At 44.3% G+C, this 26,149-nt stretch overlaps 1 protein-coding gene across 1 annotated transcript in view; it reads right to left on the bottom strand.

Moving 5' to 3' along the window:
- The window catches only part of tp53bp1 (tumor protein p53 binding protein, 1), a 33,718-nt gene extending 23,290 nt beyond the window's left edge, over window positions 1–10,428 (bottom strand). Inside the window, exons 1-14 of the mRNA XM_083653139.1 lie at window positions 10,377–10,428; window positions 9,871–10,097; window positions 7,009–7,096; window positions 6,722–6,806; window positions 6,566–6,624; window positions 6,301–6,423; window positions 4,756–4,807; window positions 4,485–4,654; window positions 3,905–4,031; window positions 2,925–3,019; window positions 2,645–2,832; window positions 1,527–2,298; window positions 1,083–1,469; window positions 566–682 (exon numbers count right to left, since the gene is read on the bottom strand). Coding sequence (XP_083509265.1) covers window positions 566–682; window positions 1,083–1,469; window positions 1,527–2,298; window positions 2,645–2,832; window positions 2,925–3,019; window positions 3,905–4,031; window positions 4,485–4,654; window positions 4,756–4,807; window positions 6,301–6,423; window positions 6,566–6,624; window positions 6,722–6,806; window positions 7,009–7,096; window positions 9,871–10,050 — 2,443 coding nt within the window. The 5' untranslated portion in view covers window positions 10,051–10,097; window positions 10,377–10,428. The remainder of the gene's footprint in view (window positions 1–565; window positions 683–1,082; window positions 1,470–1,526; window positions 2,299–2,644; window positions 2,833–2,924; window positions 3,020–3,904; window positions 4,032–4,484; window positions 4,655–4,755; window positions 4,808–6,300; window positions 6,424–6,565; window positions 6,625–6,721; window positions 6,807–7,008; window positions 7,097–9,870; window positions 10,098–10,376) is intronic.
- Between the last annotated feature and the right edge of the window lie 15,721 nt (window positions 10,429–26,149).

A 26,149-nucleotide genomic window follows, 5' to 3' on the forward strand; every position in this document is an offset into this window, starting at 1 on the left:
TCTGTGATTTAGAACTTCTGTGTTCTTCTGTCCTCTGTATGATGAATTTAGACATGTGCTTTTCGAGAAAATTAGCTTTGTTATATAATGATTTCTTTTATTTGGATGATTACAAAAAACTTGAATTATGTTTTAGAAAAGGAGCATTCCATACGGCCAATTTTATTTCTAAAGCCTGGGAAAAGAGAAAAAATATGCTGTATATTTGATTTGAGTTCTATAATGTGTATGTTAAGTGCATATGTATCTAGTGTGTATATGTATATATATGCATACATACTGTGTGTATATGTATATATATGCATACTGTACATACTGTATATTTTTGTTGAATTGTTTACACACCATGCAAGATTGTTGTTTTTAGTGTCTTATAAGCCCATGCGGGCTGGGCACCCTGTGTGCATGACACTTGAATAAAATATCTAACACACACACACACACACACACACACACACACACACACACACACATATATATACAGTATATATACACATATACAAAACTTGCAATAGGAATATTGTGTCATGCAATTATAGTTTCTCTGACAGGCAGATAAACCCACCAATGGGAGTGCTGTGTCTCGGCGTCTGCTTCAGCTGGTTGACCACAGGGGGCGTGGCGCTGACCACGGGCCCAATCAGCTCCCCTTCTTTAGGAAGTGTGAAGTGGAAGGGGATTTCTGCAGTAGAAAAACACACGATTGGATAAAAAGATTCAATCTATTTCACTGCATTATTGTTTATTGTTAAAGGCAGCTATCCCAGACTTGTTCCACATTGCACGTGAATAGGTAAATGTTCACTGACGTTTACCGATCACTGAAACACTCTCTGATATCAAAACTCCATTGTAGCTGCACTGAATTATCTCAACATGAAAGTCAATGTATATCTGGCCATTTATCTGGAGGAATAAGTATAACATACACCACAAAACAACAAAATTGGATCAAGGAATGGATCCTAGGTCCGTTGCCAATAGCTGTTTTTTAACCGTTTCATAATGTATTTTAGGGTGGATTTTTTCCAATGAACTGTGTTTAATTAACCAATTAACCAATGAATCCATGCCCATCTTACCTCCCGAGCTATCGCTGAGACTCTTGTCTTTGAGCCCCTCTGGCTCAGGCCCCGCCCTGCCAGGCTGGGAGAGCCTATCCAGCGTCGACTGGTCCTTCTTAGCCTGGGACTGGGACCCGTGGCCATTGGTGGAGGCGGGCAGCTTATTTCCGCCTGGCTGGGAGGAACTGTTCATCTTCGACTGTGACGACGCCCGTTTCTCGAGGGTCTCGGAGCTTCTCTGGCTCTCTTTGAGCACGATGACGCTCTCGTTCCCCTCTTCTTCTTCGCTCTCCTCCTCCATGGGCTCAGGAGATAACACCTGGCTCTGGGAGAGAGCCAGAGCCAGACCGGAGGAGGCCCCGGTGGCCACCGTGCTCTCCTCGCCCTCCTCCATCACCACCACCTCTTCATCATCATCACCATCCCTCTCCTCCATCATGTCTTTGTCTGTCTGTCTGTTACCGACCGCCCGGCGCTGCTGCTGCGACGACGACGACTGCACCGTCACAGTTCCTCCTCTTCTCGGGTCGGCGGCGCTCCCACGAGCCTTCACCGCGTCCGCACTCGATGTCGGAGAGAAGACGGACTGCTCCGGGCTACGGGGCGTGGCCTCCGAGGGAGTCTCCTGCACACAGCTGTTGACCGGCGAGTCTGTCGAATCGAACTTTGGCTGTGAGCAGGACACTCTGTCCGCAGAGCTCGCCAGAGCTTTGCCCCCGGTGGCGCCGCCGCTTACTACATTCACATTTTGCACATTCAAAGCCGTCGTCGCCGCGGTCCACTTCGCCGCCGCGTCGGGCCTTTGCGACGGGACGGATCCGTCCATCCCGGCGCGTTCGCCGCGATGCTTCGGCGAGTCGGGGACGGCGGACGCTTTGGGATTCGCGGTGGCTTTCGATTCCGAGGGGACGCCGTTGCTCTCGCTCTTGTGACCGCGGCGCGAAACCGCGGCGTCGGCGGCCGGCGGCTCGTCCGGTCCCTCCAGTATCTGCGTGGCCTGGCTGTCCTCCTCCTCGTCCTGCTGCGCGGGGGGGACGCAGCTCTCCGTGTTCACGGACAGCTGCAAAGGCAAAGTGAAAGGAGCCGAGTCCAGCGATGGAGACTCGTGAGGCGACTCGCGAGGCGACGCGGCAGCGGCGGCGGCTGCTGCTGTCGCAAACTTCTTACGCGCGTCCTGTGGAGCCGGCGCACTGCTGCTCCCCGCCTCCTGGCTCTGGGTCGGGACAAACGCATCCTGGGGAAAACCAAGGTTAATTACAGTTATATCACAGAATTGTTCTAATGAGAACTAGCAGGCTTTCCAGAAGTTCAAAGACAACAATTAAAAAGAGAGATGATTCTCAACTATGCTGTTTGTAAAAAAAAAAAAAAAAAAGATTCTATTCGTGCACAAAATATATAAATTCAAGCACTTTCAAGTCAACGATGCGTATATATTTATGTCTATTTTCTAAATCTTTCAAGGACTTGGTCCCCCCACCCCCCGCCTCAAATTCACAGACTTTCGTGGTTTTCACGGCCCCTGAGCGCTACCAAGAAGGAGTACACACATGAGAGAACTAGCAAGAAGGAGTACACACATGAGAGAACTCGGGCTGGGAGGGCAAAGAGAGGGTCCTCTCCACAACAAAACCAGGGGCATTCTGGGACACGGGAGTAGACGCGGCGGGGCGGGGCCTAGCGATAGCATCCGTTTCCATCGGCTCTTCCGCCTTTCCCCCTGACCGGTCATCTGGGGGCAGTGAAGTATCCATTGGTTCATCGGCTTCTGAGGAAAACAAACCATGTTAGTTCCGTTCATCAGCTGATTACCGTCACCGGTTCCAATTCAATTGTCATTCAAGTAGGTTAAGATGGTACCATGTTCATTCTCTGGTCCCGTCGGTGAGCTGGGAACTATTAAAGGTGCATGACTGAAGGTGTCTGGGGTGGGCGCTACATAGTCAACAGAGCTTCTGGAAAAGAGGCAAAGGGATACAAATGTCAGATCATTTTTCTGGGTTGTGATAGGTTTACATAATAATAATAATAACAATAACAACAATATTATTGTTATTACCGTAATATTAATAATAATAATAGTTATTATTATCATTATTAATTAATTTTATATAGCGCTTTTCAATGACCCAAAGACACTGAATATACAGATCCTTTCCAAAAAATTAGAATATCATGGAAAGTTAGTTTTTTTTCCATAATTCCTTTCAAAAAGTGAAACTTTCTTAGATTATAGATTCATTACACACAAAGTGAAATATTTCTAGCCTTTATTTCATTTTTCATAATTTTGGCCTACAGCTCCAGAAAACCCCCAATACAGTATTTCAAGAAATTATTATAGCCGTTACTTCTCAGTTATGACTGACTCCAGCCTCAGTCCACTCCCTCTGAATCTCTGCCAAAGAAATATAATCGTCTTTGCTTGACAATCCGCTGAAGTCCACGGTTATCCGTGTTATTTCCATGATATTCAAATTTTTGGGAAAGGATCTGTATATATATATACTGTATATATCAGAGGTTCTCAAATGTTTTTCAGCCAAGGACCCCTTATAAGATAGAAAATATACCGGGGACCCCCTCATTCTGATTTGTGATTTTGGCCTCAGCTTGTTTCCACGGTAACGTGCTTGACATTTAAATGGATAGGTTTGCCATTTTAGATTTAAAGCATAACATTTTCGTTGAACTATGAAGCTTTTGCACACATTTTTGTTTTTTTCCGCTGAAAACTTTTCACGGACTCCCTGGCAAAGTGCCATGGACCCCTGGCGGTCCCTGGACGCCCATTTGAGAACCACTGAGATATATAATGGGAGTGGCCTCTTGTGACTTACTGGGACAGGCTCTGCTCCACCAGGGTGCCCTGGCCAGAGAGATGCAGCAGTCGCAGGGTGTGCGCTGGCGTCGGAGTGGGAGGACCCTGGTTCTCCGGCTCAGATACTGTGCTGTCCACAGCAGCACCTGAGAACAAGAGAGATGAGATAAATGAGATATCAAGAAAGAGAAAATGGGAGATGTGAAAAGTTCCCGGAAGAAACATATTTTGGGAAGAGAGGGCTCTGAATAGAAGGCAGCAGCCTCCTGGTCCGACATCATTTGATCCTTCTGGCAAATGTTCACATTTGGATGGTTTAGTACACAAACACTTTTCATCATTAAGCATTTAAACAATTCAGCAATTGGTCTGTATTGTTGAATGAATTTATTTGGTGATCAAATAAAATAACAACAGTACCGGTACATATAGTAATGAAAGAACAGACAATATATCAATCACCGAGGATAAAAACACAAAAAAGTCCGAGGGCTTATTTCCATTGTGGTCCTCACAGTTAAATAGACTAGACAGTGGCTTGGAGTTTTTGGTGAGATTGACATCAGCACAACAACACCCTATTTCTACATTAGTCCCACCTGTCTTGTCAGCCTGGAACATGTCCTCCTGTGAGGACAGCATCTCAGCACGCTCGTGGTCCTGGTCACCAGAGGTTTGGAGGACCTGGGAGTGGAGCAGAGCCTGGACACTCAGCCGCCTGCCTGCCCCACCCAGAGGCTCCGACGAGCTGCTGGAGCTCACCTCCGATCTGGAGGAGGAAAGAGACACACACTGCTGCAGCACAAGACTAGCATGGATGGACTAACTGTAAGGAACGTAGAATGTCAAAACCACATGGACCACCCATACCTCACTGATTTGCTGTCGCGACTCCCTGAAGTCCCGGTGCTCTTTTGTTCAGCTGGTGAGAGAAGCAGGTGTAAATTAGATGTGCTGTCAGCAGAGGTGACAGTTATCACAGAAGCACAGGTGGCTGCAGAGCTTGGATGCCAGTACGAATGAGCTGATCACAAACTGAATCATGAAATCACTATTCCTATGTTGTTGTTTTTTATTATAATTCTATTTATTTATTTTTTCCGGATTTTCCTCCGTTTTCTCCACAATTGTACCTGGCCAATTCCCCCTGGGAGACTTGTAGACTAGACTAGCCCATGCTTCCTCCGATACATGTGCAGACGACGCCAGCCACTTCTTTTCACCTGACAGCGAGGAGTTCCACTGGCAGGACGTAGCGGGTGGGAGGATCACGCTACTCCCCCCAGTTCCCCCCCCCCCCATGAACAGGCGCCCCGACCGACCAGATGAGGCAGTCATGCAGCGACCAGGAAAGATACCCTTAATCCGGCTCCCCACCCGCACACATACGCGGCCAATTGTGCCTGTACGGACGCCCGGCCAAGCCGGAGGTAGTCTCGCTGGCCAGCCTCCTCTCCCTTCCGTCCGAGGAGTCTGGCGCCGCAGGTCTCCAGAGTGGGATTGCGATGGGCGGCGCTTAGCGGCAGTGCCCTTGGAAAATACTTTCCAACAATCCAATTTGCCGTTTTCAGCGTGTAGCAACGAGCTAGCGTGTAGGTTTCTGCCGTTAGCTTGCTAGTTAGTTAGCGTTGTTGTTTTCACTGAGGCGGCAGGGCACTGTTTACAGCGACACACAGGGAGGAGGGAGCCGAAGCCGCTCCGATTGACATGGTCGGAGCCAATGACAGAGCTTGTAATAAGCCGGGAGAGGACATCCGGCTGCCACCGAAACAGTCGCTCCAATGGGAGAGCAGAGTAGAGCAGGGGAGGGTTTATCCCTGTTATGGAGACCTGCGGCACCAGACTCCTCGGACGGAAGGGAGAGGAGGCTGGCCAGCGAGACTAAGCCGGAGGTAACGCGGGGGCTCGAACCTGTGACCCTCGGCGTGTTGGTAGGCAGGGAATCGTACCGCTGCACTAACCGCTCCTTTCTATTCCAATGTATTGATTATCATGAGCTCATGTGCTTTCCATAAGGGTTTATGACTGTCATGCGTAGACAAGATCCTAACTGTTCCTGAGACCCACAACATCTGTATTGTACAAACACCATCATGAGACACTTGATTTAGAACACTAAATCAACGGACAGCAAACTTGTCTTTATTACAATATTATTCATCATTTTGCATAACCTCCTTAGCCACAAACACATGTATGCATGGAGCAACTAACTAGGATTTCAGTGCCTTGCTCAAAGACATTTTGACAGAGCTGAACATATTGGTTCTCTTTGTAGCCCCCCCAGGCCAGACTGACGCCTCCTTAAATGTGGAGTCATAATTTGACTGTGGCCATTGCCAAAATAGGCATTCTTAAGTGATATTAATACAAATCAAATCAGAGCATCTAAATATAGAAGCCGTGCAGTGTTACCTAGTTTGACGGGAGAAACAACATCCTCCTCCTCCTCCTCCTCTTCCTCCTGACTGTTCCCCACTTCATCGCCCACAGCCTGGCTCTGAGACAGCTCAAGAAAGCCAAACTGAGAGGCTTCCCCTGAGAGACACGGATACAAACGTCACCGGGGGTAGAATACAACTCAATCGGATTGGTTTTCAAATCCTGAAAAGTGGAGAGAGAAAAAAACTGGACGTGGAAATTATTTCTCCTTTTGTGTGAGAATAGCTCCGCCTCCTACCTTCAGATTGAACGCAGTGTGTGGTGGAATCGGCACCGGAATCCATATCAGGTGCACACCTGAAAGATTATGCGCCAGAGTAAAAACACATCATCATCATCATCATCTGAATCAATCATCTGATCAATTTAGCAAAAACGACTGGTCAACACGTACTTCTTCTTGTTTGGAAGAGGGCAGATGTTTATAACTTGACTCTCCTCCTCGAACGCTGAACTGGGGTTGGCGGCCTCCAGAATGCCTGAGAATACAAAGCAACCGTTTTTCCCTCCTCAACAGTTAAGTTAACATGTACAGGTTAGATCAGTTGAGTTAACATGTACAGGTTAGATCAGTTGAGTTAACATGTACAGGTTAGATCAGTTGAGTTAACATGTACAGGTTAGATCAGTTGAGTTAACATGTACAGGTTAGATCACACTCAGAGGGGAAAAGGCGCTGACCTGGTCCAGCCTGGCTGTTGTTCTGGCAGCTCTCGGATTGGCTGTCACTCTGAGAGCATCTGCTCCCAAGCGGAGAAGAAATCAGTTCCTGGGAAAGGAAACACCAGTTGGGTACATGTAATATATTACATGTAATATGTTATTATTCTGTAATATATTATATATTAATTACATTAATATATATATAAACACCAGTGTTGGGGGTAACTCATTACAAAAGTAACATATTACATGTAATATATTACTTTTAGCAGTAACTCAGTAATATAACTTATTACCTATAGGATTTCAGTAATATTATACCAGTTACTTTGTCAAGTAACACAAGTTACAAATTTAGTTTGATTTTTTTTATTTATTATCAAAGCACATGTTTAAATAAAGATAGAATCATTTCCTAATCAAATTGTCTTCAAGACAGTTGAATCCCCCCCCGGGATGGTTCCGGGGCGGCGATGTCATTCTGCTACTGCTGTTATTTTGGTGAAAGTAATGCAAAAGTACTGTAATAAGTAATGAGTTAACTCTACACAAGACAGCAATATTGTAAAGTAACGTATTACTTTCAAATGAAAGTGACCAGTAATATGTAGTATATTACATTTTGAAAGTAACTTGCCCAACACGGGGAAACACCTTAACGAATGTGTCAGAACAACGTGCTGTACACAAACTACAAGATATAGTGAATGATTCCAAACGTGTCATATAATAAAGCAGAGGCGTCACACTGTTGTCATCAGTGATGTTTACAGCCTAAGTGGACCCAAAGTAGAAATGCCCAAAGTTCAGACCTATTGCTCTTTTGTGAGAAAATATCAAAGGTGGTATAGAGATGACTACTATTACTATTACTACTATATCATAGCCCTGCAAACACTCCCAATTTACGTGGAAGTCTCCCTATTTTTAAGCCTTTCTCCCGCTAATCTCTCGATTTCATACTGATAGAGACACTGCATGAAATTGGTCACGCCCTTCACGGGGGAAATCGCTCCGTTCACTCCCATAGACCAGCGTCATTTTCCATGAATTAAACATAGCTAAAAGCTGTTGTATGGTGGGGCTGCGCACACAACAAATGTAAAAAAATCGGCAGTTAAAGTTTTTTTGTACTCCTGTGCAAAACAAGGAAGCCATTGAGAATTGGAAAAATGTGGATCTAGCTGTCAAGGAAGTAAGTTGGAGTGTTCATCTTCCGTATATACGATCTTTTGGTGCAACACGCAACCGTGCACGTGACATAGGAGAACGCCAGGATTGGAGGGGGGGGTTTCTGTTTTCCCTGGTTTTTGGGCGTGGTTTCTGAATGATGACGCGCTCCGCAGTGTCTCTATAGCTAGCTACAACCCAAATGGGTGTTTCACAGTTTCTGTAATATGTCCAGGATATGTGCCGTGATACCTGGCAACCCAACCAAACGACCCTGCCTGACGTGCCGCACGGCACTGCGCTCGCTCCAGCTCTCGGGTGAGGCGCTCTGCCATATACTGTATGTACCAGTATGTATCTATCTATACACTGACAATGGATGAAACGGGCCCCAAGAAGAAGAAATACACTTACAAATTTTTGTCCACTTGGTGGCGCGAGACGTTCTCGTTTCTAACCGCTAGTCACATCAGCAAACATCTGCGTTTTGTTATTTTAGTTGTTTATGTTGACTTTTGATCATGTCTTTTGTAGATTTTGTATGTTAATTCCCCAAAACTACTGTATCTCTCTGAACTATCGCTTTAACCAAATCACACAGTTAGGCTATTCGATGTGATCCTTTTGATAAATAATGTAATAACTAATGCAATATTTTTTCACTTCCATTCACTGAGCCTCCCCTGAAACAGTTTGGACTGGAGCCCTCCTAGAAAGGCCCGTCTCCCACTTTGAAAAACCTCTGGACTAGACCGTAGAAAAAGGGCCGCTCGCGCCCTGCAGCAACAGTTTCAGCGGTCTATTTTTTGTGTGAGCCGAGAGGCACACTGTGTCAACTCAAGCCAGGCAGGAAGTCAGTGCAAGTTGTGACCGGCGCGGAGCAAAACAGAGCACGTCTGGTGTGAGCGGCCAGGCTCCTGATCAGAACCTACGTGCGCGTTCGCAGCTAGTGTGTTTGAGGCGTTTAGGAGTCGCTGTCCTCCAGTCTGCCACCCTGAAGTAAACAACCAAAATAATTGATTTGTGTCACAGAAAGTAAGGTCAATCCTACTGTTGGAACGTTTGTATTCATTCTCCCTCCGAAAATGTCTAACTTTTAGTTGAAGAATAACGACTATCAGAATAAAGGAATCTCAGATAAATAAAGGTTAGTGCAGGATTTGACCACCAGATGCATATTGCATTCCTCTGTTTCCTCTATTAGTCTAAGGAATAGTCTAATCATTAGACTACTATTAGATTTCACAGACTGTGAAAAAAGATGATGCTAATATCCTAGTAAACTGGTTTCAATATGGAATATTGAAATATGGTTCAGTCATGCATGTTGATGACTGCTAATAAAAATACAACATTTCAGAATAAATATCGCATAACATTTGTAAACATAGCTTCCCCCTCCCCCTTGTCCCACATCTTGAGTTGGAATGCAAGTACAAGATGGTAGTGGCGGTGGCAGAGAGCTGATGCTTGTTCGCATGTTGGCTTGATGATCTGTCTCTAGTAATGATGGAAATTAGATCGATAAACCTCTTAAAATGCAGTGAGTCTTTTCTCGTTTGCCCCCCTGCTCTCTGAATCTGCACCACACCGTGGGGAAAGTGGGTCATCAATGCGCAACAGAAGCACAGGATATATAGCCTAGTTGTTGACGTTAGCCATTCAGGTTAAACGCTACGTTTTTGGTAACTGCTTTGACTTGCAGCTTACCAGCACCGGGCTGCGGGGTGCGGGCTCCAGGCTGGATAGGCGGCGAGACAGCAGGGCTCGGTAGCTGCTCTCCGGGTCGTCCTCCAGAGCAACGCTGTCCGGCTGGGAGTCCTCCACGATCAGACACGGCGTCTCAGCCTGAGGCAAGCTGGAGTCCAGTTCACTTCCGCCGGGATCCATGAGGTCAGGTCGAGCAGGCAGGGCGGAGAGAAGAGTCGGGTTGCTAGCTGCTAACCAGACAGAAAAACAATGAAGGGGGACATGAGAGCCAACTACTAGCTAGCTAGCCCCGGCGCTAGTAGCATGCTAGATCAACTTAAATGCTAGTAACAACGTTATCTCCGGTGCACAGTTGCACACATTGGTATGCTCCGCCCAACAACAAAGCGTGCAGCAGCAACAGCCTTTCCAAGTAAACACTCCGCACCAGCTCCGCACTAGTGTTGTGTAGCGGTGTGACTAAACCAGATATAAATATTACCCATTAATTTAATTATTGATCGTACTTTACAGCTGCCATGATCCCGGGCGTATTCAGTCTCTCTCCACAGCTCTCTAGGGGCATACACACCCCCAACTCCAGCTCGCGGCAAAACTGTCCAGAAACGATTTCATTGGTCCAGTTGGAGTGACGTCACAGCAAAATACTGTGATCTTCAACGTCACATGATAAAGAAAAAAAACCATCACATGATAAAGGTGAGTTACAGTATAATGATAATGTAAAAAAAAAAGAGTTACAGTAGCCTATATGTGATCCTAAACATTTGGTTTTGCATAAGACGATTGTTTTATAGTTTTTATTTGTTTATTCAGCATCTTCCTTTAGGCCAGTGATTCACAGTCTTTTTCAAGGACCCTCATTTTCCTCATTATTGGGCCACAGGCTCCCATTTGATGAGATTTTGTCTCTCGGACCCAAAACTGAGAATATTTTTTCTTGCTATAGAGACAGTCCGCATGTCTGGGAACGCCCATACAGGCTCTAGGAACGCCCACAATAGACGCTGGGTTAGCCTGGGGGCGGGGTCAGGGTGGGGTAAATTCCCCTATCCATTCAGCAAAGTTAGAATTTAGCTGATAGCCCAGCCCAGGCAGACACGATCAGTAAACGCACATCTGAGCAGACGTCTTGTGTTCTGCTCTAGAACCCCCAAACATGTAGTTTAGAGCCGCAGCACCGTCTTTTGGTGAGTCAGCCCATGAGATATATGGGCGGTTTTACCCCACTCGCGCACCAGCCGTTTAACATTTTGTGGGCGTTCCCAGACATGCGGACTGTCTATGACGAGACGTGGCCTCAACCTATATGATTTTGTCCAGAATTCCAAGACTACCTGTATGGCAGGTTACAGGTAGAGAGATATTAGGGACGTAGCCAGAAATGAAATTTCAGGTTGTCCTGAATAAAAGTGGGTGGGCCACATAATTCATTCCATAATTGATATAATTGACTACTAAAGTCAAAGTTCACATGATGACATTTTACTTCCCTCCCTACCAGACACTTTCTTTATTAGGGGGAGGGGGCAGGGGATATTAGGGTGAGATAGTAGGTCAATAGTCAATCTGGGAACCCAGAGTCTATTTCGGCACATAAATAGACTCTGGGACAGCCATACATTTTTTTAGGCTTCCTGTACAGCGCAAATCTTCCGCTCAGGACTTCCGCCTCTGCGCAGTGCCACTCTGCTGTTGTACCGGTGAATATAAGGCCATGTTCACATTACAGGCAAATCCGATTTGCTGCTAAAGTCATTAATCAACATTATCTTGATTGGTTTCCCAAATCTGATTTAGGAGTGTGTCCACAATGCCACAAATCTGATTTGGGCAAGTGTTCATGTCGGATCTGTGTGTCCAGATACAATGAGCCAATGAGCCAACATACAATGTTTCTGGCAGTGTTTGCATGTCTGCTCTCTGCTCTTCAAGTCCCCGCCCCCCTGCAAAAGACACTCTCAAATCTGATTTGGGTGATCAGCACGTCCACAATGAAGTCACATCAGTCGAAAGCAGATTGGAAACTACCTCCATATGTGGTTTGGGACAAGTGACACAAATCAGACTTGGAGCGTCCAGACTCATAAAACCAATCTGGATAGAATCATTAATAGGTCATTAAAGTTAAAAAATCAGATTTTACCGCCTAGTCTGAACATGGCCTAAGAGTTCCGGCCCCGAATGCTAGCGATGTATAAGAATTTTGACGTTGAGCATTCAAATTAAAAGCAACACAATGTATGTTTTTAAAAGGCACCGCTGTGTGGAAGCGGAAGTCCTGGGCGGAAGATCTGCGCTGTACAGGAAGCCTCAAAAAAAGGTACGGCTGTCCCAGAGTCTATTTCAGCACGTAAATAGACTGGGTTTCCACATTGGGCAATAGTATATGCCACAATCATGGAAGTGGTGCACATCATCTGAAAGCTGTGAACCTGAAAATTAATTTGAGATGTAGCTCAGCACTGTCAAGTTTTTTCTAGTCATAGTTTTCTTCTTCTAGTCTAGTTTTTATAGTCATGTCACAAACATTGTGTTTTGGTTTTTCCCTCGCCTAAATTTAGCCTAAATTTGAGGCGTTATTTAGCCCGACAAGCTAGCATGATGACATGGTCGGTGCCTATGGATGCGTAGGTCTTCTAGTTTCATATGATAGCAGCACCTTCACTCTAGCTGAGCCTGCTAGCTACAGCTTCTGGAAGACAGGAATGTTGGCCCTTTAAGAGGTTGATTGGATGGGCCTGGGCAAGAAGTGGGTGGGCCTAGGCACTGCCAGGCCCACCCATAGCTACGCCCCTGAGAGATAACAGATCAACTATGATCAAAACAGTCATTCTTCTAGATTCTCTAATTCTGTTAACTTCTTGGGAATGAAATAATGGCTAAGTCTAAGAATTCATCCATCTGCTGGGGACCCTCTGGAACCGGACCCCACGTTGAAAACCACTATGTTCTATTGTCTTCTTTTATTTTATTGTACATGTTTTGTCCTAACAGTTCTATACATATTCATTGATGCCTTCTTGATTAGTAGCGTTTTCCTGTTTTATCAAGTCTTCATTTCGGTTGAGTATTTGACCTGTTAAGCTGCACTGTACTGCGTGTGCAGAGCTTTTACACCCTGTAGTGATTCATTGTATGAAATACCGTAGTCAAATCTAGGCCAGTGCTTCCCTCAGCGGGATCTCAGGACCTTCAGGGGTCCTTGAGGGGTTTCCAGCGATAGAGATATAAGATATAGGTTAATGTCATTGTTATTTCTCCTAGTTGCATAAGAATATAATGTATATAGTTCAGATGTTTCATGCTCCCTGCTTTAATTCTACACTAAACTACAGCCCAATCAAATCAGGTCCCAGGAATGACGTGTATGGATCCTTGATGTAGAAAGTTTGGGAACAACTTATCTAGGGCATGGGCAATTTGGACCAAAATTACTCCGTATTTCTAGGCTGAATGGTGATCAGTGATGGGCAAGCTACTTGGAAAATGTAGTAAGCTAAGCTATCAGTTACTCTCGATTAAATATAGCTAAACTACATTGAAGCTATCCCCAGAGAAATGTAGCAAGCTAAGCTACGAGCAACATGGCAAAAGCAGCTTGCTACATCAAAGCTAGCCTACTTTTTTTTCTCACATTGAATCAACTTTATGTCAAAGAACAACTTTCCACCAAACAAATAGGCACTTGTTGTCCATCATAATGGAACTGGAAGTGATTTATTGGCTACACAGGCACACTTGACATATGCAATGTCTCCTCCTGTTTAATCCAAACCGCAGCAGAAATCTCCACTGCGTGCTTTGCTCATGGATTTTCTCTGGCAAGTAGCTTGTAGCTTTTGCAGGAAGCTACAAGCTACTTGGGTCTATAAATAGCTTAGCTACTGAAAAAGCTACTTGGTTCAAAAGTAGTGAAGCTACCACCAAGCTACTGAGAAATGTAGTTAAGCTATGTAGCTTTGCTACTTGTAGCAAGCTACTGCCCAACACTGTGTGATATATATATGTATTTTCTATTAAGTCAAGTGGGCTAAATGTTCAGTTGTAAGTCAAAGCCACATGTAAGTTGTCACAAGCACTTTCATGGAAACAATCAAAAAAAATGCAAAGAGGGTTTTCTTCCCTGACTATCGATGCTTTCACAAAATATTTACACAGTGAGATTTTTGATAAAGAACCATCAATAATGTGGCTATAATTAGCACAAAAAGTCCATCAACTTTACTGTAATGCAGTCTTTAAAACAACACGTATGCCATATCACGATATACAGTCTCATATCACAATATGGATATAATATAGTGATATATTGCCCAGCCCTAAACTGATCTAGGCTGTTCAAGAACACAAACACTGATTCACTAATTCAGAGCAGGTCTTATGAGCTGACAGAGGGTGGACTCTATGGCTTTTATTAAACATTTGATTGAATCTTGTAGCCTAAAGTCTTTCTATTTAATATTTTAGAACAGTTTATGAATATCTGCAGACTGAGCCCCAGGCCCATGCGTTTCCTATATTCCAGCAGTAGGTGTTTTTTTTCCAGTTAGCCTACTGACAGATATTAATGCAGTCTGGAGTTAGTAAACTGCAAATGCAAACAAAATCAGGTTAAACCATTGATTCTGCCTCATTAATTATTGTAACGTGCTATTGCTTTATGCACGCTTGGTGACCTACATACTAAACTGAGCAGAATTTGGAAGAAAATAGCTTTCAAATATTGCTCACACACTTGTACTCTCTCCACAGCCTCTGTTTCTATGGAGACAGCCACTGAGAAAAAAAATCTATGGCCAGAGCTATGAAATGATTGATATGTAGTTCAGGATTCTGGGAAAGTGAGTTGCCGAGCAGAAAGTCTTCAAAATGTCCTCTGATCTGAATTATGATGCTCAGCAGACAAAAAGACATCCCAGGCTGATGTTAGCAGGTCGGTGGGCTTCAGCTCATGCAGGGCTCAAGACAGCCATCTTCAAAAACCATATGCAACAAAGAAGCAATCATAGGAATACATTTTCAGTAGAGGCGCAACAATCAATTGATTACTTATCAACTATTAAAATAATCGACAACTATTTTGATAATCGATTAATCGGTTTGAGTTCATTTTTAAGAAAGAAAAGTCACAATTCTCTCATTCCAGCTTCTTAAATGTGAATATTTTCTGGTTCATTTAATCCTCTAACTGAATAGGCTTTGGGGTTGTGGACAAAACAAGACATTTGAAGACATCATCTTTGGTTTTGGGAAACACTGATCAACATTTTCACCATTTTGGGCCAAACAAATAATCGATCAATCGAGCAAATAATCGACAGATTAATCGTCAATTAAAATCATCATTAGTTGCAGCACTAATACATCATTCTAAAGTCTGATAGTCTAGTCAGATAGGCAGTCTACTCTGATATCCGACCTAAGAATGTCATATGAATTTTATAATGAGAGTATAGGAGATAAAATAAAGTAGGCTATAGCCTATAAGCTCATTGCAAACTCACTATTTGCCACAGACACATACAATTCTCTATAGGAATATTACGCTTATTTTCTATTAATATTATGTTTTTATATATTATTATTTTAAGGGTAGACATTGTAGCTATAGGCCCATGGCTATATTAACTCATTTCTCAGTTACAACACATTTTTATGCAGACTCAAAGCCATCAATATGAATGAGTCCAGCCTCCTCAGCTGGAGGGTGTAAGCCTGTGTGAGTGTCTGGTACAGTAGCTCCAGGGCTTTCCACGTCTATTGTTGCATCACTTAGCCAAGTGGTTCTCAACTGATGGTCCGGGGACCATCAGTGGTCCTTGAGGGGGTTCCAGGGGGTCCACAGCAAATTGATGACTTTTTTTCCCCCATTGATAAGAAGTGAACGCAATTAGAGAAGGTAGAAGAATTTGCTGTTTTGTTAGGCTATCTCTCAGCCTTCAATAGCCTACAAAAATCATCTCAAACAATAACAAATATTCTCAGACTTACTTGGGTCAGTGAGACAAAATCTCATTAAATGGGGGTCCATGGCCCTAATTGTCAGGGGTCCTTCATATGACGACGATTGAGAATCATTGACTTAGCCTATAGGCTAGCTGCAGGCCTGGATACAGCATCAGCAACAGATACCGTTAGGCCTAATAGCCTACTGAATAAATACGACAAGTGCATTGAGGGGACATCATCCAGCAGCATGATATCAAATGCAACAACAATGGCTGATCATCAGGCTGATCAGGCTGATCAGACGATATGCATCTCAAAGTGGCTCAATTCATTCGACATGATCCCCCCTCGTTTCAGTCGCAGCTGTTTCCCTGCCGGTGGGCTGCAGCGGCTCCCGCAGCACATCCCGCACACCGGCACCGCAAAGTTGAGCGCGTCGTGCTTTGTGCAGGCTGCGGGGCTGACAGACAGCCACATTAAGAAATGCGCAGCCACTGCCCAAAATGTCTAATCTGAAGACGCACCTCTGCCGGAGCACTGAGCAGTTGAGCTACACACACACACACACACACACACACACACACACACTGGGAAGCTATACTGTATACGCTGATATCGCCACTCTAGGGCTCTATTCTGCAATGCAAAAGGAATATAAGAGATTTTTTTACCTTAGAAATTAATATTTTGGCGCTTGGATATTCCAAAGTGTTTCACTGTCCCCTCGGTTGCAATGATAACGCGTCCAACATCGCTCAGTCCTGGCTTGCCTCTGTTTTCCTGGGAGTCGGGGTGTGGGATACACGCATGGCACGTAAAGATGGCAATTTTCAATGTAGATGATTACCGATGCTCCTTTCCTCTCGCTTCAAACGAGCCTTTTCTCACCGTTATTCTGGATTAAAAAAAACGCATTAAATAGGCTATCGCTCTGAATAGCTCCACCGTACCTTAAATTAACTTCTGAATAAAGCCACTAAATGTTATGTAGCCTAATCCAACATTTATATGATTTAGAATAGAATAGAACATAATAGAATACAAACAATACAATAGAATACAATACAATACAATACAATACAATACAATACAATACAATAGAATAGAATAGAATAGAATAGAATAGAATAGAATAGAATAGAATAGAATAGACCTAGCTTTTTGAATGAATGAATTCAGGAATGTCAAGTCTAAATGAAAGTAAAAAGCTTTTGTAGTTTTATAGAGTGAAAAGTAGTTTTTGTTCTCTTGCACTGTACAATGTCCATAATCCATATGTCCATAATGTCCTATCAATTCTACTGGAACATAAAAATATAGGCTAACTGTAGCCTACACTGTTTGGACACATAAAAGTGTTGAGTTAAACCGCAGCACATAAGAAGTTTTTTTTTAAGTATGTGATGATTTCACAAAAATCTTAAACTGTAGGCCTATTTCTTTCTTACACATATCTTTAGTTACAGTCGGGACTACTGACACTGATAGATATTTATAGACTCACAACTCAATTCTCATTTTAGATACACCAACCACCAGGCCAATGAAGTAGCTGCTGTTGTTTTGTTTTTCTTCTGACAAAATGATATTACACACAGCTGTATATACAACCAGATAGCAAAGAGACCAAAATGCAATGCAGCGGAGATACAGGTTGGGATTGGAGTTGGGGCGAGTCTCACTCTTTCTCAATCAGAAAACCATGCTCCATCACTATCACTCTCTCCAGCTACATGTAAAAAAAAAGTAGGTCCTATATTAAATATTAACCAACAGCTGAATGCAACAAGTTCAGGCCCGTTCTCTGGGCGTTGTTGAAAGGCATTCTGGGGAATGTAGGAACTCACTAACTGAATGGCCTACAAGGCAGGTTGAGGGAAGTTCACCAAAAAAGTAGATCACAACACTTCATCACAAAAGAACTGCTGAACATCACAGACTGATTATATTTAACAGTGCAGGCATAGAGGTGAAAGATAATTGATGCTAAAATCATTAATTTTTGCTCCTTAAAAATATTCAACAAAGATATAGGAGAAACATGTAAAAATATGAGCTTCATCATTCTTGCGCATTACTTTAAAACACAACTGAATTAATGCATTAGAAATTGTTCATTAATATTAATAATTCTAATAATAATAATAATCCATTGCATTCATAGTACTTTGCTAAGTACTCAAAGCAACTCATGCACCACCGATGTAGTCTCTCAAGCCAGACTGTCTGTTCTATACATTCTGTGAATGCATCTTAGACAGTCTGTAATTCACGCCTATAGAACATGGACAAAGGAAGTTGGGGGGGGGGGACGCTTCAGACCGGAGGAAGTTCAAACCGATGCAGGTGATTGGAGAAATACGAGCGAATAAGGCGGGACGTCCGCTCGTATTTCTCCAATCACCTGCCTTTAGGCGGGACATCTGGGATATCGCCCTGTCATCGCTCATTATTTTCCCAGAGTTTCCCTTTCCGTTCAGACCAATTTTTCCCAGCTCAAAGTACAGACTTAGGGTTTATTTTAATAATGCATAATCTTATATAATATTATGTATATTCATTGTCTTTTATTTCAAGTGTGCATTCTGCAGAATTCAATCATTGTTTTGCAAGTCAGAATGATTAAACTCAAACTCAAACTATCTGTCCTGCAGGTAGACAGACAGTCTCTCCTCCCAGACTCAAATATTACGTTGAATCGCTGCGCTCCGCATACTACATAAATGAGTCTGTGCCACTTCACAGCCATTTCTGGGGTTTGAGGGCGGCTCTAGGGGGGGTTGAAACTGAATGAGTGACAGGTCGTAGCACCAATGAGAGAGCGGTTCGAAAAATGGGCTGGGCCTCCCCCTGTCGTCTGATCGCAAAGTCGTTACTGATTGGGGAAGACTGAATCCACCACTGGCCAATCATTGGCCAAGTGAACAGTTCGCTTCCTACCCCAGCTGGCTGAGGGAAAGTGTCCCAGACCCAGAGAGAGATTTGCAGCATGCAGTAACATAGTGTATCAGCGTAAGAACTCTCATGGGTCTGGCGTTGAGACTAATAGACAGATAACAGTGGAACTATGATCAAAACAGCCATATAATAATGAATATTAACAATTCATAAATCCCATGTTGAGAACCACAATCTTAGGTCATATTTAGTGTATGAACACACCTGCAGTTGGTTTATTGATGTTACGAACATATCCCAGTTGGGTTGGACTGCTTTTCTTGCTTTCAGAACACACTCACGGTGTTTCTAGCTGCTGTTGGAATCACTTAAATCAACAGTCTATGGTCATTATGTTTTTAATCATGCCAAGCATCATCTCGGGGAGCTTATATGAGGATGAGGATGCAGCTCCCTGTCTGTCCAGCAGAGGCCAGCAGACCCTCTCGGTGTGTGTGAGGAGGAGTGCTGACTCACCTCCGGCTGCACAGTATATCCTGAGAGAGATTTACACAGTGTGCAGAGCTGAGTGTACCCCCCCCCCGTGTCCCATCAGATCAGCAGAGAGGACACTGCCTGTCACTCTGCCACACAGCGCGTCCTGTGCACTGCTAACCACATGCAATACAAAGGGAACTATTAGCCCACTGAGCTCTGTGTGTTTTCAGTGTTGTCCCATATTCTCATATAGCCCAAGATCTTTGTGGCTGTATGCTGTAGGCCTGTTTTAGTCCAAGCCACAAATACATTATTACATATAGGTTATTAAGACAACCTTACTTTGGTAGGAGCTAGACGAGTTGTTGCCTTTAAAACCTCACTCCTAATTCAAAAATAATATTTTTCTTATTATTTACTATTATTAATATTATTATTATATTTTATATTTGATTACACCTGAAACAAGAAAACATGTCATAGGTAAACATGCCCTCTCTATGCGGCTGTGGCTCAGGCGGTAGAGCAGGTCGTCCACTAATCGGAAGGTTGGTGGTTCGATTCTAAACACGAGGCGACTTGGACAAATGACCACAGTGATGGATTTTCTACGATGTGTTTTATGCATCCTCAAAATTGCTGTGTGGCTACTATGACAACACATATAGAGCACAAATAGCTGCAAGAAGTTGTAGCTACATGCTACTGTTCATCACGCAGGTATTTGCTACCTCTGCACGAGTAGGAACGTTTCATTGAATCTGTCGTACATCTTCTTCTCATTCTATCATTAAAAAACACATTTGAGACGAGCCTCAGCAAAATTGCACTGACTGCACACTTTAAATGATTAACATCACAGACTGCCAGAGGCAAGAGGCACTTTCTCAGCAGCCGAGATAACGATGCTTCAGTTAGAAACAGTTCTGAAGTCACAGCATCTTTTTAAGTTAAGCACAGCAGATATATAGCAAGGTGAAACAAAACATATAGTCGGTCAGGCATAATATTATTTTATTTGTATTTTTAGCGGGGGGGTCAACCCCAGGAGAGCACAGGGAGAACATGCAAACTCCACACAGAAAGGCTGTTTTGATGACCCCACCTGGGCGGTAGGCACTGAGGACATGGGGATGTTGGGGACACAACCTCAGCGCCCACAGTGTCCCATTTGGGAATCGAACCCAGGACCTTCTTGTTGTGAGGCGACGGCGCTAGCACTGTGCCACCGTGACCCCCTGCATGCAGAGTTGACATGTTCAGCACTAGCTGCGAGAACAAGAAGCCGCAGGACCGCTTCTTACATCACTGTTTTCTCCAAACCTCTCCACTCCTGTCTCCCTTCCCTTCCAGTTTGGACGGTTGCCCAGAGTGCACTGATTTCTGCAGTGCAGGGCCATCTTGATCCATCAGTGGGATGACGGAAGAATTTGTTATACAGTCCCAAGTGCAAATATCTTTTTTCCTGCAATATGAGCATTACAATAATAATGCAGCTTTGTGGCACTAGCTCCAGTTCCACATTAATTCATATCACAATCAAGAACGGCCGGCACACACATATCATAATATCATTGTAATGCTAATATCAGTGATGATTATAACTTTCATTTTGCAGAATGAGCTGATTCAATTGCCGTATGAAGCCTAAAATAACTGTTTTTTCGATGCTAACTGTCCGCCCTTTGTTGTCAATGTGGTCCTGCACAGATGAAGCGTTGTTTTTTGCTCTTGCTGGGAACAAAGAGTTGTCACTTTGGTGCTACAGCAGCACATCGCCTGGTACTTGCAGTGACACTGATATAAATAGAGCCTTTCTGCGCTAAAAACGGCTTATCTATCTCGAGCCTCTCTTGTCTGGCAGAGTTTAATATAGGAACATCAGCAAGGAGACTGTAAGTGGCACTGATTACCCCCCATAGTCCTCGACAAGGACAGTTCAAACATGTTGTTGGCTGATTATAGTTTATGAATGCTTTTAAAACGTGTGTGGAAAGTAAATTGGGACTGACAGTGATCGCATATAGCTCATAGAAAACAGTATTTTCATCATCATCATCATCATCACCATTGTCTTTATCAGTATTGTCAGCTTCAGCAGTCTATAATCTAGGAAATATGGTGAACAAATTCCCTTATCCCTCTTTTCCCTTTGTCCAATGACAGGCTGTGACATCAAATAGTCACATCGCCCGAGAGCCAATCAAATTGACTTCCCGCAGAGCCACGCCCCTCGGTCCTCCCCGCGCTCATCCTGCACCGTCATGGTGCTTGTTGTCCGGATGCAGTTGTCATGGAGATGGAAAAGGGCTCAGCGTCCACAGGCGGCACTGTTACCATGGAAATCCCCGGGAGCAGCAGCAACAGCAGCAGCAGCAGCAGCCGCAGCATCGCAGCCGTGTCAGAGGAGCGAGCCGAGCCGAGGCAGCCCGTTCAGCACCCTGGACAACATCCTGGACAGCACCCTGTTCAGCACCCTGGACAGCACCGTGCCGCAGCGCCGCTCCAGCACACCCACTGCCGCATGCTCATAGTGGTGGGAGAGATTTCAACCGGTCATCACCTGCAGGCTGCCAGACAACAGATCGTACGAGGTAAGCCGGCAGAAGAACTGCCAGAAGCCCATGAGTCCTGAGGGATAAACTTCCACTACCGTGCCCAGAATATCTTAACCGTCATGGCAGCCTGTTGATGAATTCAGCTTAGCTGTAAACACATTTATATCTTTTTCAATTTAAGCGCATCTGTTTTGCAAAGTATATAGAGCGTTAATTTCTGAAACCATTCATCGTTCAATAGAGGATCCAGTCATTTTGTCAGGAAATAACTTCTAGTATCCTTTCAAAAGTACCATCGTTTATTAAATGCTGTGCACATTCAGGAAGAGTAAATATCAATTGATGAAATGATGAAAATCCTTCAAGAGCCAATATTCATATTAATTTGCTTTAAAGAAACAGTGTTGTCAAATGTGGGCCCTGCAGTCATGCTGCTATCAATCCTCTTTTCCTGTTTCAAATGTTATTTTATGAAAATGAAGGCATTTCTTCTCACGGGCGCGGCGGCATGCAGACTGACTCTTTTCAAATCAAACAACAGTTTTTGTCCAGACATAGATGACACATGCAGATGGTTAGTTTGGACTTTAGATGTTGTCTTGTTAACTTGCTTACCCTGATTCCATGCTGGATACAATGTGATATTGAAGTGAAATGTGTGCCAATAACATGAAAAATGAGAAGGACAGCAAGATACTACCAAGACTTCGTTATACATCCACCAAAGTACACTCTGTACTAGATCAGTTTTAAAACTGGACTGGACCTGGACTGATAATGATAAAATGTAAATGATGATAAAACTCTATATAAAGGCAATAGCCATCAGTCACATGATTCTCTGATGATACTGGACACCGTCTGAGGCAATGATAGATACCTAAATGAAAAGCTGTTACATTATGTTTTTGAAATTGTGTTAACGATGGCTCATGTAACAGGTTTGTGTTCGTGGGACATCGATCTGACCGTTTGTGACCTGAACAAGGAGCTGAAGCTGTTCCAGAAAAGACACCTGGCTCAGTTTTCATCACAGATCAAAGGTCAGTGTGAGCTCGCTGAACTTGCATGATGTCTGGAAGCTTGAATGGAAGCGGTTGTTTCGCAGTGTGTGTGTGTGTGTTCCAGATTGTTTCTGTGGCGCGCGCATACGATCTTTGAATCCGTTTTGATTGCTTCTGGCTGGTCTCATCTTTGAGCTGCGATCGTATCAGTGGCTGGAGAGATTTAGCCAGCTGCTGCTCCTATCTCAGATGTCTGCAGCGGCGACTGCACAAAGAGACACACTGACACTACAGAGGATCAGATTGACGTCTGGGCCGCTGCAGACCCGGGTCTGCAGCCAGCGCCGACTGCACAAAGACGCACTGACCCTACCGAGGATCAGAGGATCAGATTGCATTGAGTGTGAGTTTCCAGAGCTTGATAGCGACATGCTCTCGTCTCCTCTGCAGCCTTTCCTCCAGACACGCATGGGACAAGCTGGGGAGATGATACGGCCTGTATCGACCAGGCACTCATCATAATGCAGGCTGCATGTCAGACTGTGAATCAATGGGCCTAATGTGAGGGAGAACACTATCTGCTGGGGGGGAGGGGATCTGGGGGGGTTAGCATCAGGCCTCGTGACAGACAGAGACTGGAGCCAGTGTTGATGTGGAACTGGATGGGAATGGCGCTGCTGCTGCTGTGAAGGAGTCTGGATCACTGCTGCTCAGTAATGACAAAAACAACACTTGTGTACCCTCCCCTCAGCCATAATAACCATCTGAATAGCGCTGATTCAGCTGTTCAAGACAAGAGAAATAAGAAATAAAATACAGATGAAAGAATAGATGGCACTATGTGTTCACTGGGCAAATACACAAAAGCGGTTAGCTCTTTGCTCCGGCATCGATTCTCCCACACGATTCTTCTACTGGCAGTGTAAAGACTACATTGGAGTACTTCTGTTTGTTGACATCTATGCTGTGTGTATTCCAGGTAGCACAGACTGAGAACAGGGTCGAACCAGTTCATAATCACCCACTCATTGAATTACATCAAAGTCATACAGAAGTCGAGTCGAGTGGAGACAAGTAACGGTTTGCTATTGAGAAAACCGGAATAGTGAACATTATCAGCTGTCATTACATTCCATTGAGAATGTCCTGCTGAACCCAAGGGGGATGGGATGATGTATCGAAATTATGATATATCACAATACAAAAATGTAACAACAATCCCTAGGGACAAAAAATGAATGGTGATATTTGCTCCATTTCATTCTGCTGTAGTAATCAGAAATGACATCTCATTTGTGATTACTTGACCATCACAATTTCACAAGCTCTCTATGTCAATTATGTGATTTAACGACATTTTTAAATTGTTGTTTACGTTCTAGCAGCCAATGCCATCGTCGCTCGAAAGTGTCTCTGAAGTCAACATAATTCTGCACAGTCAGGCTTTGTTGTCGTCGTTATCTATTACATCGGATCGTAGTTGTACCGAATCGTGAAACCCATATCGCGTATTGAATCATATCGTGAGATAAACACATCGTCTCATCTCTATAGAGCTCCCATGTGGTCATCATGCAGAATGTGTTTGGATTTTAAAAGCATAGAACACACTTGGCATGGGGTATAAAAGCATAGCTGTCGAAAGTGAATGCGAGTGGCTGATGAGTGAGTGGCCACATTTCTTGTTGGGTACAAGTCCAACCCTTTGCGTGGTTGTTTGTGCTTTACGAGCGATGTCGATGTTTGCTGGGCTTTCAACCCAGCTCTGCATAATCTCTTCACATCAAGTCGCTGTCGATCAATATCCATTTGATCAGGATACACACACTCACACCACACACACAACACACAACACACAACACACAACACACAACACTTGAAACTTTGGAATATTTAACAGTTTGATCACATTCCTACCATCCATCCATTAGCTGACAGTGTTTGTGCTTTGACTATAATTTGTCCTGGTTGCATTCTGTCTATCCCTGCCCCGCCCCCAACCTTATGAATAATGCAACAATCTGCATTCATTATTCTTCTCTGACAAGTAATAATTATCACCAACACTGCCACTTTTTTCTGCCTGTCGACTCATGACCTGTCTGAGCCCCCTCTCCTCTCCTCTCCTCTCCTCTCTTCTCTTCTCCTCTCCTCTCCTCTCCTCTCTTCTCCTCTCCTCTCCTCTCCTCTCCTCTCCCCTCCTCTCCTCTCCTCTCCCCTCCCCTCCTCTCCTCTCCCCTCCCCTCCCCTCCTCTCCTCCCCTCCTCTCCCCCCCTCTTCCCCTCTCCTCTCCCCTCCCCTCCTCTCCTCCCCTCCCCCTCTCCTCTCCTCTCCTCCCCTCCCCCTCTCCTCTCCTCCCCTCCCCTCTCCTCTCCCATCCTCTCCCCTCCCCTCCCCTCCTCTCCTCTCCTCCCCTCCCCTCCCCCTCTCCTCCCCTCTCCTCCCCTCTCCTCTCCCCTCCCCTCCTCTCCCCTCCCCTCCTCTCCTCTCCTCCCCTCCCCTCCCCCTCTCCTCTCCCCTCTTCCCTCCTCTCCTCTCCTCTCTCCTCCCCTCCCCCTCTCTCCTCCCCTCCCCTCCTCTCCTCTCCTCTCCCATCCTCTCCTCTCCTCCCCTCCTCTCCTCTCCTCTCCCCTCTCCTCCCCTTCCCTCTCTTCTGCCATATTTTGCCCTCCTGATGTGAATCAAAGTGGAGTAAAGATGTATAAAGCACAGACGGGGGCGCTGTGAAGCTCAGAGAAGATGGCTGGCAGTGAGCATCCTGACGTGGTGAAAGACAGATTTCTGAGTTAACCCTGTCATTGCCAGGACAGAAGGTGTCATTACGGTAGCTACTCAGTGTGTTTAGCAAAGATACTCTCTTCTGGCTTCATAGTTATATATTTGCACATTTATTCTCTCTTTTTGATTTACTAGTATTTGTTCTTTACTATTGACTTCCAACAAGCCGAGGTTCCAAAACATAACCATATTACTATAGTCTATAGGTAACAACAAATGTCTTAAATTTCAATTTTTGTATACACTGTCTACTTACTAAGAATAATTGTACTAGTAATATTTGGTTATTGCTTTTTATATATACCCCAAAAAGAGCTATTCCCTAATTTCTACTTTTAACTTCTATAGGCCTAATTGTGTTGTTTTACTACTGTAAAACCGATTTTGTGCCAAATTGCACAGTGAAAAACTGCATTGAGGCTATTGATTGCCTCTGCTTTGTCTTCGAGCACTGGTTCAGATCTATAGTTTCTGCTTTCCTGCTCAGACTGAATTAATTTGTATCCAGCACACAGATCCACTGCATAGCTGTGTGCGGGCTAAAGCTAACGGGTAGCACACAGATCGTGTAGGGGGAGGTACTTGTTTAAATTCAAAACATAAATATAGCAC

The sequence above is a fragment of the Poromitra crassiceps genome (assembly GCF_964638095.1).
Source record: "Poromitra crassiceps genome assembly, chromosome: 16".
In the NCBI taxonomy this organism is placed as follows: domain Eukaryota; kingdom Metazoa; phylum Chordata; class Actinopteri; order Beryciformes; family Melamphaidae; genus Poromitra; species Poromitra crassiceps.